Source organism: Danio rerio, chromosome 23, assembly GCF_052040795.2.
Source record: "Danio rerio strain M-AB ecotype USA chromosome 23, GRCz13ab, whole genome shotgun sequence".
Classification (NCBI taxonomy): Eukaryota; Metazoa; Chordata; class Actinopteri; order Cypriniformes; family Danionidae; genus Danio; species Danio rerio.
Window position 1 is genome coordinate 9,919,797 of NC_141043.1, and position 21,194 is coordinate 9,940,990.

The 21,194-nt window shown below is 34.4% G+C and overlaps 1 protein-coding gene across 3 annotated transcripts in view; it reads right to left on the bottom strand.

Moving 5' to 3' along the window:
• Positions 1–21,194, bottom strand: part of lama5 (laminin, alpha 5) — a 201,838-nt gene that overhangs the window by 84,990 nt on the left and 95,654 nt on the right. For 2 of the 3 annotated variants that reach the window (NM_001039171.2, NM_001442039.1), the window contains 11 exon segments: positions 799–941; positions 9,533–9,671; positions 11,835–11,991; positions 12,086–12,185; positions 14,467–14,572; positions 14,657–14,709; positions 15,656–15,755; positions 15,894–15,946; positions 16,031–16,168; positions 16,249–16,383; positions 18,939–19,073. In NM_001039171.2, the coding sequence (NP_001034260.2) occupies positions 799–941; positions 9,533–9,671; positions 11,835–11,991; positions 12,086–12,185; positions 14,467–14,572; positions 14,657–14,709; positions 15,656–15,755; positions 15,894–15,946; positions 16,031–16,168; positions 16,249–16,383; positions 18,939–19,073 (1,259 nt within the window). 3 annotated transcript variants of the gene reach the window in all.

The window sequence follows — 21,194 nt, forward strand, 5'->3', positions numbered from 1 at the left end:
AGGCAGTTATAAATAATTAACAAACTATTAACTACTATTTAACAAGTCATTTATAACCCATTTAGTCACAGTTTATTAATGGACTATTAACTAGTTATAACAAATAGTTATTCTAAAGTGTTACCTGACATCGAATGCCCATTTTTAACAAGTTGATATGATTCTTTTGGGTCTTAATAAAAAGTCTATAACAAAGTAGGGCCCGCGGGCCAAAGTTAGCCTATTGTAACTGTTGATTTGGTCCATCTGAGAGGAGAATGAGAATGATAAAAAGGGTTGGGGCGAATGCCTTTGACAGAGATCGTCATTTCTAATTTGATGTAAAAAAAAAAAAAAAAAACGTTTGTTTGTTTTATTGCTTTTATTGCTTTTTTATTGCATAGACTAATATTTAAATTTAGTAGATGAAAAACATTAAAGTGTGACAAACATGCCATTTTTTTCAGGACGCCGTAAATCCAAACATACCTTCCCACTATCTCATCAAATAATACACTTTGATGAAATAGAAAATAAAAATAAATGAATTAATTAAGCTAGGTTTTAAATAAATAAGAGAAAAATAACTTAAAAAAAGTCCCTCTAAGAAATATTGTTTTCCTCTTTCATATAGTTTATTGTGTATTAGAGCTGATATCACCAGAAGAGCACAAGCCTTTGATATACAGTAGCCTAAAACATTGATTCATTGAAGTCTTGTAAAAAGATTTGAGAGATCCTAAATAAGTAAACGTCCTAACTTTGTTTGTAATATGTAGCTAAAGATTTCTCAGATAAAATCTTTAAAAGGGGTTTTACCAGCAAAATGCCTTCCGCCTCAATGATAACAGTCCAGGTTCCCGGATTCAAGACAAATGGCTCCACAAAGCTGTTTTGAGGCACGTTCACAAATGTTGGTTCTGAACTGGGGGCAAAGACGATCTGTTTGGACTGTTCAGAGCCTGCAAAAATAAAAGGTGCAGTTCTGATTTTTGAGGATGCAGACAATAAAAAATGATGAGAAACTAAACTTAAAAACAGTTAGTTACAAGTTTATTATATATTAAACAAGACCAATAGTGCTTAGTATGGATTCAGATTACCTTATACGGTTTGATTCTGATTTGCAAGCTCTAATTTCGATTCAGTAAAATTCTTGATTTTGTTTTCCTTTTTTGATTTGGTTCAACGAAAATATAATCAAAAGAAATAAAGAGCCACATGCCTGCATATTAAGATACAGATAGGTACATTAAAACAAAACACAACTTTTAGATAACACAGAAGGATATACACAGAATATGGAAAAAGACTGATTAGCTGCTTTTGAGAAAACCACACACAATATGTAATAAACCATATTTAATAATTTAACTGATTAAATGTTGATTAAAAGTCCCAATAGGCAAGATTTCAACTGTTGTAAGTAAAGAATGGTTAATTTAAATGTAAAAGCAGTCATCATTTCTGAACTTAATTTTTAAAAAAATATATTTTGCAAAATCTCCAACCTGCTCTTTTCCATAAAATAAAAGTACAAATGAAAACTCAAACAGCTTAACATTAAATTAAACTTTTAAATGAAACTTCAGATTCACACTTTTGCTTACAACTGATCTGTCACAATCATCAGCGATCCAGGGGTGCTTTTCCCAAAACCATCGTTAGCCAACTAAGGTTGCAAGTTTCGTCGTTACAAGCATAGTTTGTAATTTACAGTTCAGTTTTAGCGATCTTCATGTTTACAATTGTGCTCCCTTCTCAGTGCACTTTGAAACCATTGATGTCATTTTGAACACAGCCTAATGGCGAAAAGTACAGGTGACCTATTTTTTAATAGTCTCCAAAGCTTGTGGAAAAAAAGCATATGTTAATTCTTTTTATTTATAGTAGGTTATTTATAAAGTATCTGTACTGTATAAGACATGGGCCTGCTGGTTAGAACCTTCTGTTGTGATTTACAAGTGTCAAATTGTAAAAGTAAATTTTCCTCATCATTATCATCATCATGAAATTATTGTTCTCATACATAATAATAACAATAATAATAATTATCATCATCATCATCATCCTCACAATCATCATTATTATTATTATTATTATTATTATTATTAAATTGTTTTTTTTTTCAATTCCTAATATATAATAAATATTACATTTCATTTTATAAAAAAATAGCCTTATTATTTATTTATTCATATGATTTATATATGATATTAGAGTATGTGTTAGCTTTTGTAAGTAATTTGCTTTGGAATATGATGTCATATTCTCAATAATATTTATAAAGGAAACATATGCTCTATATGTGGCATTTACATATAATTTGGTTAATATGGAAAGCGAGTGCATGTTTTTACCAAAACTAATATTGGATATTATTTTAAATGCATGTGCGTGTAAAACAATATCATTTGCACAAAGAAATGATGGGGTTCTTCTGTAAAGAAGTAGTTGCTCTGCCCCCTTTAGAGCGTCATTATTGGCGATTTACGTTATAACTAACATGGTTCAAGTGATGGATCTGCGACAGAAACTATGCGTTTTGGGAAACACTAGTCACTACATCGTTCTTTTCTCAAACGATGCATCATACTATGATAGTGCAGCCATGAGTTACGTTGTTGTTTGGGAAACGCACCCCAAATGCTGGAAATCATTTACTTTTACTCAGGACTACAAATCTGTCACCATATAGACTACAAATCCTGTCATGCACCACACACTCACACCTGTTCCGGTTTCCTGCTGATTGCTAACACACACAGCTGAAGCTGTTCAGAACTGATTACATGGACTTTAAAAGCAGCACAGACACACAGACCAGTTGCTGAGTCTTGTTTGGTAAACACCCTGTAACATTACAAAGCATTCCCTGGTTTAGTTTCTCTGTGTTTTGACCCTCGCTTTGTTTTATCATTTACTCTGTCTGCCGCCTATACCGACCATCTGCCTGTCACAATATCTCTGGATCTGCCTGTTTGTACCTGTTTGCGCCTGTCTTTGACCATTGCCTGTCTGACTACGATTCTTAATAAAACCTGCATGTGGATCCTCTCTTCATTGTCAATCTACTCCCTTGTGGTTACATAATCAAGCTTTAAACTAATTTTTTTTATTCTATATATATTTTTATAAACTTAATAAAATAAAATAAAATATTTATCTAAATATTTGATTTTGTTTTTCATTAAAATAAAATTAAACAAAATTTAATTACAATTCAATTAAATTAAAGTTTATGTGCAATATTTAATGATATTTGTCATCACTTGTAACCAAATTTTGATTTCATGGAAATGAGTAGACAGAACATGCTACGACACCTTTTCATTAGAGTTCATGAATGGAAATGTGATTTTGAACATAAAATAATTATTGTGTGAATTTTCACTTTTAAAAACCCAAATAAAACAGCTTAACAACAATATTACACAAAAAAAGTTTTAAAAAATTATAATAAATTCAATTGACAGAAAGCAAGCAGTGACAGTTCAGCAGATTGAACTGCCAGACGTACCTCTTCGGCTGCTCTGATAGGCTGTGATTTTACCGTTCGACACAGCCGACCGCATGTTTACATATCTGAGGATGAAGCGCGTGAGATACACGTCTGCCTCACGCACGTGCACCATCATTCTAACTGTATTCTGAGGTGGAGGACAAGGAAAACAAGAAGAACAGAGAGGGGGAAAGAGGAGAGGAAGGTTTTGTTGTGTTAAAGACCTGAGCTCTGGCTAACCGCTCATGTCATCTGAGATGTAGCTTGCACCTTGGGGAGAAGGAGAGTTTGTGAAGAGAAGATCAAGGAGGACTAGTGTTGCTTTCAATACTGATTGATAATGAAATATTTTAAACGATACGACAACTAAACTTAGCCACAATCTCATTCAGACTGCTTACTGATGTTTGTTACAGTGTTGTTGCCCATGCAAGTTTTAGGAACAACAAATAATAACTTGACTACTAGTTGATCATTTGGTATCAGAAGGGGCTTATATGAAAGGCAAAAGCCTCTAAATGATTCGTCCGGATTTTTGCCTGTTTGTGTCAATGTCGACATGAAACAATACTAAATATGAACTACCGGATCTGGCAAAGCGTAAATGCGCCTTTCCCTTCAGACACTAGCCGAGTGTGAAGGATGATGGGATTGATCATGACACGAAGATTAATATCACTAAGAGATGGCCAGACATGCAGCTGTGGGGAATAAAGGGTTAAAGCAGTGGTTCTCAACTGGTTTGGCCATGGGACCCACATTATAACATGGTCATCATGCTGCGACCCAAATTTTTAGGATAAAAAATATAAAATATAATTTTAGGAATTATAATTCATTTGTATTTATTTGGTAACATACACAAGTAGTGACCGATAAATCAAAATGAATCAAATTATAGTAAGATTACAGAGTAAAAACGTCAAATACTGTAAACAGTGGTTAGGGTAAGGAAAAGTTCAGTCAGCATTGACTAAACTGAATTGTTAGTTAAACATTCCCACATTAACACATGATCCTGTTGAACAGAACAAACCAGCAAATTAAAGTAAAATTACTAAAATAATCATAACAATTTTTATAATAATCTTTTTTGCCCATCTGCTGTTGTGTGGGCTTTCTTGGCCTTTGCTAAATGGTGAGCTACACAGTACAATGCGTGGAGTGCCTGTACTTGTTTTGAACATGAAGATGTTAGGCACTTTTGTGATACCCTCAGCTTTTGGAGTCGTCTTTTAAAATAGTCCACAGGTTTATCCTTGCAACTTGGATGTTTGGTTTCTAAATGTCGTTTTAATTTAGAAGGTGTTACGCTCTCTTGTGAGAGCACCTCACTACATAGGCCCACACGGAATCTGCGCGCGCAGAATTCCGCAGATTTTCTGCAGATTTTCCGCAGAATTCTGCAGATTTCCGCAGATTTTTAGCCCATTATTAATTCTGTTTATGTACTTGAGTAAATGTGTAAATCTGAATTTATTCAGTTTTTATTCAGTAATTTATTACTTTTTGTTTCATATATTAAGGTTTTAGTTTTGATACTCCGCTGGATACTCCCAAAATAATTCCGCAAAAATCCGCAGATTTTTACCAAAATTCTCAGCAGAAATCGCAAAAAATGTCCGCAGATTCCGTCTGGCTCTGCATATGACACACTGACGTTTTAAGCCTTTTTTGTCGCCAATATATGTAAATCCATACTTTACATATTCGAGGTCGTACTTGCTCTTCGACATATTTGTTGCTATAATTAAATGAAATTTCACATGTCAAACGGTACGGTTGTCGCACGTGCATTTCAAAATAGAAGTCCGATATAGGCAAAATGGGTTAAAATTTTAACTGTTTTTTTATTTTTTTTTGATCACACACTCTGCGACCCACTGAAAATGTTCCCCTGACCCAATTTTGGGTTGTAACCCACAAGTTGAGAAACACTGGGTGAGCAAACCGTGTTTGTTTCTGTCATTTTCTGATGGTTGATACAATAACTGATCCTGCAGTGTGGGATTCGTCGGCCATTTGGCCTTAAAGGAAGGATTAGATCTACTAATGTTTGGGACTTTGTCAGTAACTGTTACACAGTTTGTATGGACCAGTTTCTTCTTCCTCCAGATTCTGTAAATGTTTCTCCTTCCAACACAACGTAAAGTGTAGTTAAAGTGGTTGCCTCGTTTTCTGTAGTTTGCAAAATATGTATTTAATTGTGTGTTGTAACTTGTAATCACTCTACACGGCTTGTAATCACATATCTGTTGTAGATCAGTGCTTGTACTCTATCGCTCAGGTAAGATCTGTATGGGCTACACTGTTAACCCTTACTGTAGATTATGCAGTAAATAACTGTAAAATAGCCAGTGTTTAGCTGTAATGAAAGGAAACAGTATTTTACTGTAAAAGAAGCAGGATTTGTATGAAATTCTGTAGTGCAAAGAATATATCACAGTAATTTACTTCATGTACCCATTACAGATATTTACTGTCATAATAAATGGTAAATTACTGATCAACCATTACTGCCCCATCTACTCTGATGCTTTATGTTGCTATTTATTTTTATTATATAATTCTATATATTTATATGTATTTACTGTTCAGTTTTGATATGTGAATGGTCAGTATTGAGGGGAGAGTGGGACATTGCATTGATGATAAGCTGAATTTCACTGCAGTCATGTGTTTTCTTTGGTTTCTTTTATGTTTTAACATTGAGTATCAGGAGTCAACCAATGCCACAGAGATCATTAAAAGCTAAGCATAAGATATGGATGAAATGCATTTAAAGGCAAAAATATTCACACAGAGCAAAGAAATTGTCATAATAATTCTTATAACTTTGTTTACGTTTCTATAATTAGTCTAATTTGCCTAATTTAACCTATAGTTCACTTGCAATTTGCAATTTCAACTGAATATTAGTATTTTGCTACGTAAATGACTAGTAAAAATGTGTTATTTAAAAAATATATATCTTAAACAGCACGTACATACATGTTTGCAGAGACTCAATGAATTTGTTTGGAAAACTTCAATTAAAGTAAGTAAAAGTGGCATTAACAGTATAGTAAAAAGGCTTTCCTAAAAAAATGTATTAATCATGTCATTTTTGTGTTTTTTTATTATTACTACAGATTTGGAACGACATAAGGATCAGATTATTTATTATAATTTTTTTTTTCCTATGGATGAAGTTTGCATATTTTAATTGTTTTTATTAAACAATATGTGCATAATTGTGATAAATGTAGGCAGTTGCTTTGAAAATATGCTATGCTCCAGGGGTGTCGAACTACTAGAGGGCCGCAGCCCAGCAGAATTTAGTTCCAGCCCTGCTTCAACACACTACCTTTAGATTTAGTTTGATCAGGTGTGCTTAATTAGGGTTAAAGCTTAACTGCACGCTTACCCTGTAGATTATGCAGTAAATAACTGCAAAATAGTCAGTGTTTTGCTGTAATGAAAGGAAACAGTGTTTTACTGTAAAAGGAGTAGAGTTTGTATAGTATTGTGTAATGCAAAGGATAAATTACAGTAATTTACTTTATGTGTGATAATAAATGGCAAATTACTGTTCAACCATTACTGTCCCATTTACTCTGATGCTTTATGTTGCTGTTTATTGAGACGTGCATTTTAAAGGCAGAAGACAATGATTTAGGCCTCACCACACTCCCACAGGCTGTCTTATTCTAAACACAAAGGCATTAGAAAAAGTTTTCAGAAAATGCTGGCTCTTTAAGGGAGTCAGGTGTTTGATTTGTTTACTGCTGAGTGTGCTCTATTCTCTGTCTATCAATTCAGATGTCAGTCTGTTATGTTTTAGGCTTTAAATAAGAATCTACAATGAGTAAGTAAAATGTGTTAAAATGTTTTTGAGGGTTTCTAAAATAAGGCTGTGTTTTAAGTTATATTGTTGTTATCTTGAACTGTGTACTTGATAGCTACATTGTTAGCTAGTTAGCCTCTCCTCGCTTTAAGTATATTTATTTATTGGATATTGCATATTGCAATAATGTACAGATGCTAAAAGTTTATGCACATAAAAACCAATGAATTCCATCACCTCAGTAAGGTAACATGTGCACAGAAATCATCACAGGGAATCACAAAAAATATGATACAAATAACCATCCACACACAAAAGCTCCACTGTCAGGTCCCAGGTTGTGAGTTTGTTGCTAAGTATTTTTCAGAGCAGTGTTTCCACCTATGAATTTATATTAGAAACAATAGAAAAGTTTGTGGTCATGAGATTTTGAAGTAGATAATAATTATAACAATAAAAGATTGGATCCTTTGGATTTGATAGTATGTGTGTGTTTTCATATGCTTATTTTTTAATTATTTGAAACTTTAAAAAATAAAATAAATATTTTGTGTTTTTTGCTGTTTAGTTTTTTTTTTTTTTTTTTGCATGGTCAGCATTGAGGAGAGAGAAACACATTTTACTGCAGCACTTTCTGTGTGTGTGTGTGTGTTTGTGTGTGTGTGTGTGTGTGTGTGTGTGTGTGTGTGTGTGTGTGTGTGTGTGTGGGTGCGTGCGTGCGTGCGTGCGTGTGTGCATGCGTGCATTTTTTTATTTGATATGTATTTGTGATAAATGTTGCCAATTGCTTTAAAAATATGCTATATACCATGGGGGTCAAACTCCAAGTTCCTGGAGGACTGCAGCGCAGCAGAGTTTAGTTCACACCCTGCTTCAACATTACCTGTAGATTTCTAACAAGCCTTAATTAGTTTGATCAGGTGTGTATAATTAGAGTTACAGCTTAAAGTCCCAGTCACACTGCACTTTTCTCCCTTTAGACTTCCATTCATACGCATGTGAATGCTGCAGACCTGGAATGCTAGCTCATGCGAAAAATCTGTTCGCAGCATTGGAAAGTTCAAGCTTGGAGTTCTCTGACCTGCAAAATCACATCATGTGATTGCTTGGGACCAATCAAAGATCAAATTATGACCTGTCTGAACAAAAATTTAAACTATGGACCAGTCGCTTGCTTTTTCAATCTCTAATTATTTTGTTTAATCCCACTACTTTTCGCAGTGCCGTATGACAGAATTTTGCATGCTCAATTGTTAGTGTGACCGCAGCCTTACTGTGCAGACCTGTAATATGTAAGATGATATTTATATCTGCTGATTTCTTAATTTTGTTAAACATTTTCTGTTATATTTGTTTGCTGCCAAAACAATAAAATACATTTGTCTAAATTTGTATGCCTTCTATTTTTAATAACAGGTAAGAATACTAATTAATTTTAGTAAGGCTATAACATACTATTAATGTGTATGCAGTATAATGCTGTGAGTTGTAACCCTACAGTACAGTAATTAACTGTTCACAGTTTCCAGTTAGTTACCACTACTGCTCTATTGCAGTAATTAACTGGCAACACTGTTGCCAGCTACTCACTGTAATGGTTCGGTTACAGTAAATAACTGGCAACACTGTTGCCAGCCACTCACTGTAATGGTTCAGTTACAGTAATTAAATGGCAACACTGTTGCCAGTTACTTACTGTAACCAAACTTTTACGGTGAGTAACTGGCAACAGTGTTGCCAGTATTCTACTGTAAAAACGCCCGGTAAGGTCTAACAGTGTATTTCACATATCGCATCCAAAACCATGTTGAAAATGCAAGGCATGCTTTGCGTGCTTCACGCGTAGATTAGCCTCATGCTAAGGAGGAGTTTGTAAACAACTGAATAACTGAACGAATCACATGGGAGTCGTTGAGATAATTAAAAATAAATGCCTATTTTCAAGACAATGAAAGTGTTTTTTGACCTTGCACGCATATCAGCCTGTTGTTGAAGACAACAAAACCAAAATATGACCTTTTTAACGAATCAATGCATGCTACATGGCATTAAAAATGGTATTGCATATCTATATTTTTAAAGTAATTCTACATTTTTATCATATCGACGTTAGAAATTCCAGTATTGTGACAACGCTAAGGAGAACAGGAAGTTAATCAGTACAGAGAGAGAAGAGGATGTGAGTCAAGAGGATGATGGAATTAAAGCAGATCATTCAAACTTACAGTTCCCACACAGAACATGTCTGCCATCCTCGATCACAGAGACCTGTCCCGTCACGTCCACACCCCCGCGGTTCACATAGTGCAAGACCACATGAAACAGGTCTGGAGAGCCAACCACCACCTCCACCAGAACCCGAGGCTAGAGAGCAAAAAGCGGCCCACGGCAGAGAGAGACACACACACAAGAGAAAAGAGACAATTGCAAAGCTGAATCTGCAAACCGCCACCAACCAGCACTACAGCACAGCACAGCAGCCAATCAAATGCAAGCAGCAACAGCAGTTCTCCAAACCCCTGATTAAAACCCTTAGCCAAGCCAAAGCCAGAGCGCATCACAAACACACAGCGCTACATCTCAGTGGCATCTTCAACAGCACCCACACACACACATATATATCAACATCTCATTCATTTTCACATATTCACAATAATATTTAGTTTTAACTCTGTAATAACCAACTATCAACGTTATTATTAACATTTTAATAGGTAAAATTATGTCAAATATATTTTCATTTCTGTATTGTGGATTCACTCGAAAAAAGAAAAGCTGTTGCTTTTTGACCATCATATTATGATTACAAAAAGAAAGTGTCTAATTTAATAAACATTTCTGTATAATAAACTGTGTAAGAAATAGCAATAATTACGCTTGTTATTATTCATTTCTTTTTGTTTGATGTAATTATAAATAATTGGATAATGCTGAAACATTGCTCAATGCTTTGTGCTACATAATATGTAATACTGCTGCTTGCCATAGAGTTTTGAAATTTGATAAATTTGATCATTTATTCTTATTATGATTATAATCATTTATTACGATATTGATCAATAATAGAGTATTGAAGGACTAGTACTTAAGTAAATAGAGCACAAATTGATTAAAAGTTGAATTTAATGTTAGTGCTAAACAACAGTGAAATTAATCAGCTAATTTCTGTAATATATAATATTTAAGAATAACAACAACTGCTATAATAATAATAATAATAATAATAATTATAATAAAAATAATAATAAATTAATATATGCTTCTATTGTGTTTAAAAATACTATAGACATTTGCTAATATAGCAAAGTATTAAATAATAATAATAAAGTAATAAATAGCAGTAAATAATAATAATAAAGTAATAATAATAATACTAATAAAGTAGTAATTTTGAAGTGTTTTACATTTTTTTTATAAATTAATACATAGGCAAAATAAATTTTTAATAATAATAATAATAATAATAATAATAATAATAATAATAATAATAATAATAATAATAAATTAATATATGTTTCTATTGTGTTTAAAAATACTATATACATTTGATAATATAGCAAAGTATTAAATAATAATAATAATAATAATAATAATAATAATAATAATAAAGTAGTAACATAGGTAAAATACATTTTTAATAATAATAATAACAATAATAATAATAATAATAATAATAATAATAATAATAATAATAATGCTTATTGTGATTTTTTTTTATTTGATCGATTTTAGTTATTATAAATGATAATTATGATTTAGAACACTTATACTAATCATGAATATGGTTTTATATGTATTTACACTACCGGTCAAATGATTAGGGTCCGCTTTTTTTATTATTAAATTTATTCAATAATTTAAATAAAATTATTCTGTTCATCAAGGTGGCATTTATTAAATGTAAAAAAAAGTAAAATTGTTAAATATTTATTTGTTAAATATTTATTTATTACATATTGTATGTAGTTTTAAATAAAATTATTACTCCACTCATTGGTTTTATTACTACTACCATTAAAAATATTAATAATATTAATAACAATAATAATTACTATTAACAATAATTATTAAAGATATAAATCATCTTTAAATTCACTGGAATAATTTATTAAATTAAAAGATAAACTGCCTTCGAACAGTTATTTTATAGTAATAACATTTCACAATTTTACAATGTGCACTGTATTTGTGATTAAATAAATGCAGCCTTGGTGAGCAGGAGAAGCTTATTTCAAACATTTTAAAATCCAATTGACCCTAAACTTTTGACCAGTGTTATAATGTTAATACATAATAACAAATATTACAAATAGTAATTTTAATGTTAATCATTATTATTATTATCAAAAAATATTTGTTCTTATAGTAATATTCCTTAACATATAGTTTTCATATACATGCAATACTGCAGAAATTATTATTGTTATGGCACGTTAATAATATGATTCAAATATAAATAATGTTATAAAGAATAAGCATGATTCAATAATGCGTTAAATCTCCCAAAACTGTGTGTGTCTCTCTTACCTGTATAGGGGACATCTGAGCATAGCCCCTCCAGCTGAAGCTCTCAAACTCCAGTGGATTGTAACCAAACCTCACCGGACGGCCATCCATGGTGGTGCCGTCCTCCACCTCAAACTTCATATGGTGCAAGTCAGGGAAGTAATGATCCGGCCGGGGTCTAAACAAACACATCCCATCGGTCATAGCAGCTGGATACATATTAAAATGATCTCTGAACACTGTTGTATCTTGTGCGCACTGTTTCCACTCACTGCTTGCATTTGGGTCCCTCCACATTGGGTCTGCATCGACAGCGGCCATATCTCTCATCACACGCCTGCCCCACGGAGCCTCCAATGTCACACTGGCAGCCTGCATACACAGAGGGATGCCGTTTAACAAGTCTCTTCAATGCAGTATTGATATTAGGAATGCACAATATTGCAGTGCCTACAGAAAATCATCAGAGCCCTTTGAAATAATGACTTTATTTGTCATACACCATGAAATAACTCTTCCAGCCTTTGAAAAGTTTTTGTAGCCTTCTCCTAACCTGTGCCCTTCTGCAGCTTGAGCCCGAGTGTTTTTTGAATGCAGGGAGTAATATGAGTATAGGTAAAGATTTTCACAGGGCATGATGATTTTCTATAGGCACTCTGTACTGTATCAAGCATAGATTGATCTGCCGGGTAATTTATTTTTCTTCCTAAGAGACAACTTTCGTGCTCCTCCAGTTTATAAGCCAAGTGGATTTTATATCAGTTAGCAGTATTGAAAATTCCATGCATGCTGCAATGTTCAATTGTTTGAAGAAAGAAACTATCATGTTCCGCGAGGTAAATTTCATTGGGCTGCATTTATTAAAATCATAGACTGGAGAAAAGCTTGGTTGTTGCCTCAGGCCCCGTTTACACTAGTGCGTTTTAGTTTGAAAACGCATAAGTTTTGCTACGGTTACGCCATCCGTCCACACTACGCCGGAGTTCTCGAGCGCCGAAAACGGAGCTTTTTGAAAACGCTGGAGAGGCCGTTTTCATTCTAAAACGCTGCTGCTCCGTCTCAGTGTGGATGGGGAAAGACGGAGACATCTGAAAACGGAGGCGGGGCTGCAAACGTTCGCCTATCTGATTGGGGCTTTTCCTCAATATTAAGTAGCCCACACACAGTTCAGTCTCGCATCCTCTTCTTGTAAGTTAAGACTTCGCAAGTTTGATCAAGGCTGCAGTCTCCCCTTTCTCAGTTTGATATGGAAAACATACCGAGGACACGCGTAAATCTTCAAAAGGAACAGTGTACTTTATAACTTCATTCACATCACCTTGGCTACGTTGTTTCACTTTCTCAACAATAAAATGTAAACATGATTTAAGGAACTGCCTATTTTCATTTTAATATTAGAAAACTTAACAGACAGCAGAAATGTTGAGGCGTCGTGCTGCATATATGAGCGTCGATATTTATAACAAAACGGAGCCTATAACAACTGCCTCCTTTCAATTTCAGTGAAAATACGAAACATACCCTCTCTTTTGCTGAATATCAGTTTTAATAATCGATAATTATAAAAACATAACATACAATAAGTTTATACATTGTAGGAAATAAAGGCAAGCGATCAGTCAATGTACCTGGATTAATCATTAACTTATCTTTGCACTTAACCAAAACATGTTACACGTGAACAAGTAACTTAATAGATTCCAATGACCAAAGTCAGGGAATTGGCCTATGTCGTTAGATAAAGACAACAACATGAATGAAATATCACGTTTAGCAAATATAGTGAGATTAGATCCAGCGGGAGATGCGTGATGAGCAGTCCGACAAGCAGAGCTCTCATCTGGGTAGAATGCTGGAGCGCTTGCCCGAGAGTGTGTGTGTGGTCACGTGATGTGCGTTTTCAGCGTTTTGGTGTGGACGGAGAGCAGTTCAGAAACGCTGGGTAAAACGCGAGTGTGGACGCGGATCGTTTTCATTCTACAACGCCGTTTTAAAACTAAAACGCACTAGTGTAAACGGGGCCTCATAAATACTTCCTCCCTGATAAAACGAAAGAAATCCACTTTAAAATATTGCATAAAATATATCCGTCTCATTTGTTTCCAAATATGTTGATATTTTGAGTAGATGTACATTTTGTGGTAAAGATGATGAAACTTTAAATCATTTTTTTTGTATGTGTGAATTTGTCCACAAATTTTGATTCGACCTGTATCATTATTTAAACTCTTCAAACCTTTGCACAATGTTTTAGTTTAAAAGAAATTATTTGATATTTCTCAGAATCTGCACAGAATTCTAAGAATTTCTCTTTAACTTTTTTATCTTGCTTGGAATTTTTTAATATGTAAAAAAAAGGCATGGCTTCAATTCATGCCATACTTTTCATAATTTTCTGATTGAAGTTGACTCACTGCTCAAATCTTTCCATATGTGTAACAACCAGAATTGTGTCAGATTGATAGAAATATATGCAAAACAATTGTCTATAGACTCTGATTTGAGTTAGCTTACCTGTAATGCTCTTGGTTTATTTATTTTCATACACTTCTATACAAAATTGATTTACCTCTTTTGTTTTGTTAGTCTTTTTTCTTTCTGCAGCTAATGTAGCTTGTATTGTCCCTTATTTGTATCTATCTACAATATATACCTTGGCACCCAAAGTAGCTGTCCTTCTGGAGGTTGAAGAATCCATCCTTGCACACGTTACAGGTGCCGCTGCACACGTTGGGTTTACAGAAACACTGGCCGGTGCGCTGATTCACACACAGAAGGAGGTTTATGTATGTTCTTGTACTTGTATTTGTAAGATGAGGTTAAAATGTCACATATTTCCATACCTGCGTGCACTCAGCAACCTCGCTTAAAGTTCCTGCTGTATTACAGTCACATGCTGCAAAATACAGCAGAATGTACATTAGCAGAAACATACAATACATGTTGTTTAACTGAAAAAAAAAATGAAAAAGGGACCACTTAAAAGTACAAACTTTCTTTTTATCTACTATTTTGCCATTTTGTAAATTATTTATGTTCTTGAGTACAATGTTAATGTATGATTTATTCAGTAATCTGCTGATTTATTTAACTTAAAACTAAAGCGTTGTCATTTAGAGGACACTCATTTTGCTTCAATTATCATTCATTCATTCATTCATTTTCTTGTCAGCTTAGTCCCTTTATTAATCCGGAGTCGCCACAGCGGAATGAACCGCCAACTTATCCAGCAAGATTTTTCACAGCGGATGCCCTTCCAGCCGCAAACTTTAATTATCAAAAAAAGATTAAAATGTATATATTCACACAATACCAATGTTTTAACTTAAAACTGAAATCAGTATTTAGTGGAATAACACTGACTTCAATCACAAGTGAAAGCATTCTGATAATGGTCATGTACTAACAAAATATTCTAAAAGGACTATGTATTTTTATAGTTGAAAAATTTCTGTTCTTAGACCTCTATAGAATAAAACTAATATTAATATTTTACTTAAACCCATGCCTAATCAATATACTAATGTATGTCTGCAGTATTTGACTGGTTAATAAAACAAATTAAATATGAAGTTCATATCCAAAAGTGCCATTTGAAACTTTTATCTAAAATTAGAATGTTTTCTTAGGCTTCAGTGTGTAATAATACAACATAATTTGTTCTTTTCATTGCCTTTAAAGTGAAATAACTAAACATAGACAGGAAGCTGCGAAAAATGCTCATTTCAGACGGCACTTAGAGGTTTTTGTCTCTAAACTCTTTATATGTCATTTGTTTACATGTCAGTCATTCTACATGTGCAATGTACGTTGTAGTTTACTTGCTTAAACAGTTCTCTTACTTGAGCATCCATAGATTGTATCAGGAGACAGATTCCAGTAGAGAGGTTTACAGCGTTCACACGCCACTCCCTCCACATACGGCCGACACACACAAGAGCCCTGAGAAAGCAAAAACAACAAAATCTGAGAGCCTGGACCAAGAATGATATTTGAAAAAGACAACAAGATCCTCAAGTACAGCGTTAAGAAAGAAATAACAATAGAAAAGGTGTACAGTAATTGGAAACAAACACTTACCACAGTGGGTAGAATGTCATTATGAACAGAACCTGCTGGGTTACAAGTCCCCACTAAAGTACAGAAACACAATAAAAACATCAGAACAAAAGTATGTTAATTTAATAAACATGATTATATTTGATTGTCTCTCTCACGTTGGCAAAGGGGGAAGCCATATGACCCAGGACTGCAGCTGTCACACCTCTGACCCTCGATGTTCGGCAGACACACACACTGTCCTGACACTGGATCACAGGAGCTGGAGCGAGAGCCCTCCACTGAGCAATCACATGCTGAAACAGACAGGTTTGAACTTAATCCCCTGTTGCTCAAGAAGGTCTTTCCCAAGTGCTGATAATAGTCATAGACTTACGTGTGCAGCTGGGATAAGAGTAGTATCCTGGTGCGCACTGCTGACATCTGGGGCCGCTGTAGTTTGGTCTGCAGTTACACTGATCCAACTCACTACAGCTGGAGTCCAAAGATGTGCGGGGGTCACAAGTGCACACTGGGAAATAATAGGAAATAAAAAATGTTACAGTCTATATAATACAGACGGTGATCAGAATACATGTGTATTCATTAAAATGTGTAATACATTACTGTATTGTATTCCTCAAGTTGTGGTGACCGAATGTTCCACACATAGAGCAGTAAAAGTACATTTTGATATTGTGGAGACATTTTTTAAGGAAATTGATCAATCAAACCTATTTTTCTTTTGAGGATTGGGTTTAGTGATAAGGTTGTTGTAAGGGGACCAAATACAGGATATATACAGGAATCCTAAAGGTAACTTTAATACCTTTTAAGACTTTTTAAAGAACTTCTCAGAATATTTACCTCATCGCCACTTCAAGTTCTAATCGGTATCAAACCTTTAACATAATAAACTGTTGTAGTTAAATAAATCAATGAAGCACAACCATACAACAGAACTCAGATAAGCTCAGAAGAAACAAAGCTTGAAATAATAAAGTACGCGATTGTTGTCAGCGACAGGCTTCAGCCACTGTTTAAACTCGTCTTTTTCCATCCAGGAGTACGCAAACTTACATGTTCCCATTTTGCCGTCTGTTTCGCTCTATGGTTTCACTACATGTGGAAATCGTCTTATCACCTTCCCGCATTTGTTGCAAAATAACGAGACATCACGTGCGTGGATAGAGCATGCTGTTGTTAATATTTGCCGGAAATTAAATATTTTTATGATTATTTTGGAGTCAAACACTCTGGACAATGCTTAAACAAAATTTAAGACCTCATAAAAAAGTGAATAAGACTTTTTAATATCTTTAAAGAGATTTAATTTTCTCATAATTCATTTATTAACTTTAAATATTTTTTAGGACCCTGCAGACACCCTGGAATATACAGTCTAAAAATCAATATGTCATTAAATCATTAAGTCGATAAAGATAGTTGTACAGGTGTACTGGTTTCGCTGGTTAACAGTGACAGAAACGCGTATAACGGCATGGGTTTGTCTTGTTTCTACTCCAAATATTTAAATATTCTTGAATCGAGAAGTATTTTTAAGTTAAAAATGTCTTGTTTTCAGTAATATTGTGTCAAAATTAAGTTTAACAAGCAAAATAATCTGCCAATGGGATAAATAAAATACTTGTTTTTGTTTTGAAAATTTTAAATAATATTTCTGAAAGCAAGACAACGGTTAAGAATCCTTCCGGACCATCAGATTCATTTACTGCACCTACACAGGTCTAATCACCTTCACCTGCTGCTTACGCTATATAAGCCTGCAACATTGGCTCTTTCTCAATTCCAAGAATGCAGAGAATGGACTTGCGTTCTTGTGGAAACCGGTCTTGCCAGGTGTCCTCGGAAGAACGAACTCGGGAGACCACGAAAACAGAGAATGCGTCCTATGCAAAATGAGACGCTGCGTTCTTCCTGATGGTCACGTCACCTTCACGTGTTTTTAAATGGAAGATCGTTTAAACATTACAGCATTTATACAAGGATTTCTTGTTTTTCCCCTTTCAAATACATACTGTGCATAAAAACATTATAAATATGCATTAATAAATAAATAAAACAGATTTTAATACAGATTTCAGCAAACAAACACCCTTAATGTGTTTATTACTTTATTAAGATGTTCATGGTAATGTTTATTTTTACCGTTTCATTTAGGGAAACTCCTGAGGTAAACAATTGATATCTCTGAACTTTAATAATAAATCTAAATAAAATGCTGCACTTCCAACCTCCAGTCGCAAGGACTTCGGGACTTCTAGAGCGAAATCGGTGCTCAAGTCTGCATTGGTGCATCCTCGATATCAAGAATACATCCGGGAAGTCTCTGTTCTTGCGGTCTTGAGTATTGGTACTAAACTTTGGCAGCTGATGATGACATTACACGAGGACGCATGACCGCTCAAGAATGCATATTGAGAAACAGCCTTTCACTGTCTGATCTACTTGTTAGTACCCAGACTTGTTTCTCTTCAGCTTGATAGCATTTATCTGTCATTGTATCCTGTCTGCCTGCTCAGTTTGCCTGTTATCCTGTCTGTTATCTCGTCCAGTAAATCCTGTACTGTTTACCTCCACTGACATCATAATGTTTTAAGTTCTGTTTTTTTTTATTATATTGGTATTGGTGATATTTCTGTTCTGAACAACCTCCTTTACATTGTTTAAAGTATCATTAAATATCCATTCTTTCTGTTAATCCGCCTTTGTCTTCTCTCTGATCCGTTACAACAACATTGTTTACTTGTGTAAATAAAAGTGATTTTATTTTTGGATTTTTATCAATTTTTAGATATTTGGACTGTGAGAAAAAAAAATTAAGTTAAATTTCTTGCAGTCTACAACAATGAGGTGGTTCATAAGGACACACCTTATGTCCTCATAATACAAAAGCTTAATAATCATTTATGGTCTTTTGACATTTAAAATTTGCCATGTGTTTCCTGTGAGAGTTGTGTTTAGGGGTAGAGCCATCTAATAAGCTACTTTTACTTTATAAAGTACACTACACCTATGGAGAGATCTCATAAACCACCTATACCAACAAGTATGTGTCTTTCTCACCTTGGCAATTTGGATATGAGTGGAAGCCTGACTGACACTGATCACAGCGAGGACCAGTGAACTCCGGCCTACACAAACATCGACCAGCCGGATCACACATCTCGGGTATAGATCCCACGACACTGCAACCACAATCTATAGACACACAGAGAGATGCTGATACATATGTTGATGTTTTTAAAAAATACCTGAAATGTATTCGTAATTGTTACTTAAAAAGAGTTGAATGTTGCTTTTATGAATTTGTTTTTGAACAAATGTTTTGTAAAAGATTCTGAGATTTACAGAGACTGTCAATTGTTTGAAGTCTGGAATAATCACTGTATTTAAACTAATTGATTAAGCTGAATCAAATGATTTAGTTACTTACTGATATAAGATAATTATACAGCCACTTGTTTTACTCCTGAACAAGCTGGAGTGTAGAAAATTATTTGAGTAGAACATTCAGTAGCTTATAAAGACCATCATCTGTTTCAGGCAATCTTTTTAACAAATACATTTGAGTCAATAATTCAATAGGTCACTTACAAAAGTCATTTGTTTAATTTGTAAATCAGTTAGTGTTTTTGAACAAATATTTTCAATTACTAATAAAGACACTTTTTTTTTTTAAAGAAACCTGTTGGTTACAGTTTCGAGGACTTATGAAGACATTAAACAATACAGTTAAGTGAATGATACAATGACTCATTTATAATGCTGCCTTCACACCAGATGCGGAAGAAGCATCAAGCGCGAGTGATTTACATGTTAGGTCAGGGGTGTCCAAACTCGGTCCTGGAGGGTTTGTGTCCTGCATATTTTAGTTCCAACCCGAATTAAACACACGTGAACCATATAATTAAGCTCTTTCTAGGTGTACTAGAAGCCTCCTGGCATGTGTGTTAACGAAAGTTGGAGCTAAATTGTGCAGGACACCAGCCCTGTGTTAAGTCAATGCAAAGACACGCATAGACATCCAGCAGCGCAATACAAGCGTATGAGGTGGCGCGTATGTAACAATTTACGCAAAAGAAGCGGTGCGTGTTGAGCGTTTTGCTTGATTGACACGCTTAATGCACGTATCGAATGTTTTGCGCAAAATGAGTTCGAAAATTTGAACTTCAGCGAACATTCGCGCTGCGTTAACCAAATCAGGAGCTTGTTCTTGTGGGGGCATGAGTGTGACGAAGCGCCTGTTGTTAGAGTCCCAGGGGAAAATCCTCCTGCCTACACCGACATCAAACTGGGCTCGGCTTAGTCAGAAGCACCACTGAAAGCTTTCATCATCCAGGTTAAGTTTCTGGAGGAGTTTATGAGCTCACAGAGCTGGGTGAATCTCTGAAAGTATCTAGAGAACTAACGAATCAACGCTGTTTTTCAGTCTTCACAAAGCACATAAACACAGTTATTTTCTCGATAAAATCTACGTTAGCCATTTAGCAACCAAGCTACAGTAATTGGGCAGACAGAAGCCCTGCCCATGATGCGAATCTACGTCTGTTCTGAAGTGAATTTGATGCATGGATAAAGGGAGTTTTGATGTGCGAATGAAGCGAGTAAACTCTAAATGTGCACGCGTCTAAGTACCTTAGACCCGATTTACCCGTGGGTTCCGCGTCTGGTGTAAACACCGCATTAGGACAGCCACGTGTTTTATACCTGAATCAACCAGCATTTTTAAATATAAAATTATTGTTTGAGTGAATTAATAAAAAGCTCACCTAAAAAATCAATCAGTGTTTTTGAACAGATCAATTAAGTTGAGTGAATAATTCAATGAATCACTTTTAAAGACAGTCACGTTTTAGTCCTGAGACTTGTCGACAGTAATTTGTATTTATCACTAATGTTTTAGTAAACAAATCCAATGGTAAAATATTTAGTGAATAATATCTTATGAAGATGATCAGCTTGTTTCATTCCTGAATGACTCAGCGTTCTTGAACAAATCTTTTCAATTGAGTGAATGATTCAGTAAAAACCTTTATAGATAAATGTTCCGCTCCTGAGTAAATCATGTGCTTGAACAAATTTGTGAAGTAGAAGCTACAGTTAGAGGATACTAATACAAAAGTCACTTGTTTGTTTATGAAGAAGTCATTATTTTTTAATAAATGAATTTCAGTAAATCTTGCTGGCATAGTGTTGTATACTAAAAAATCTAAGAAAAATCCCAACAAAATCCAAATGTTCAAACATTAAGAAGCACAATAGTATAAACAATGACAAGTTCTAGTGCAACTAGATTGTTTCACTTTTTGCCAATTTGAC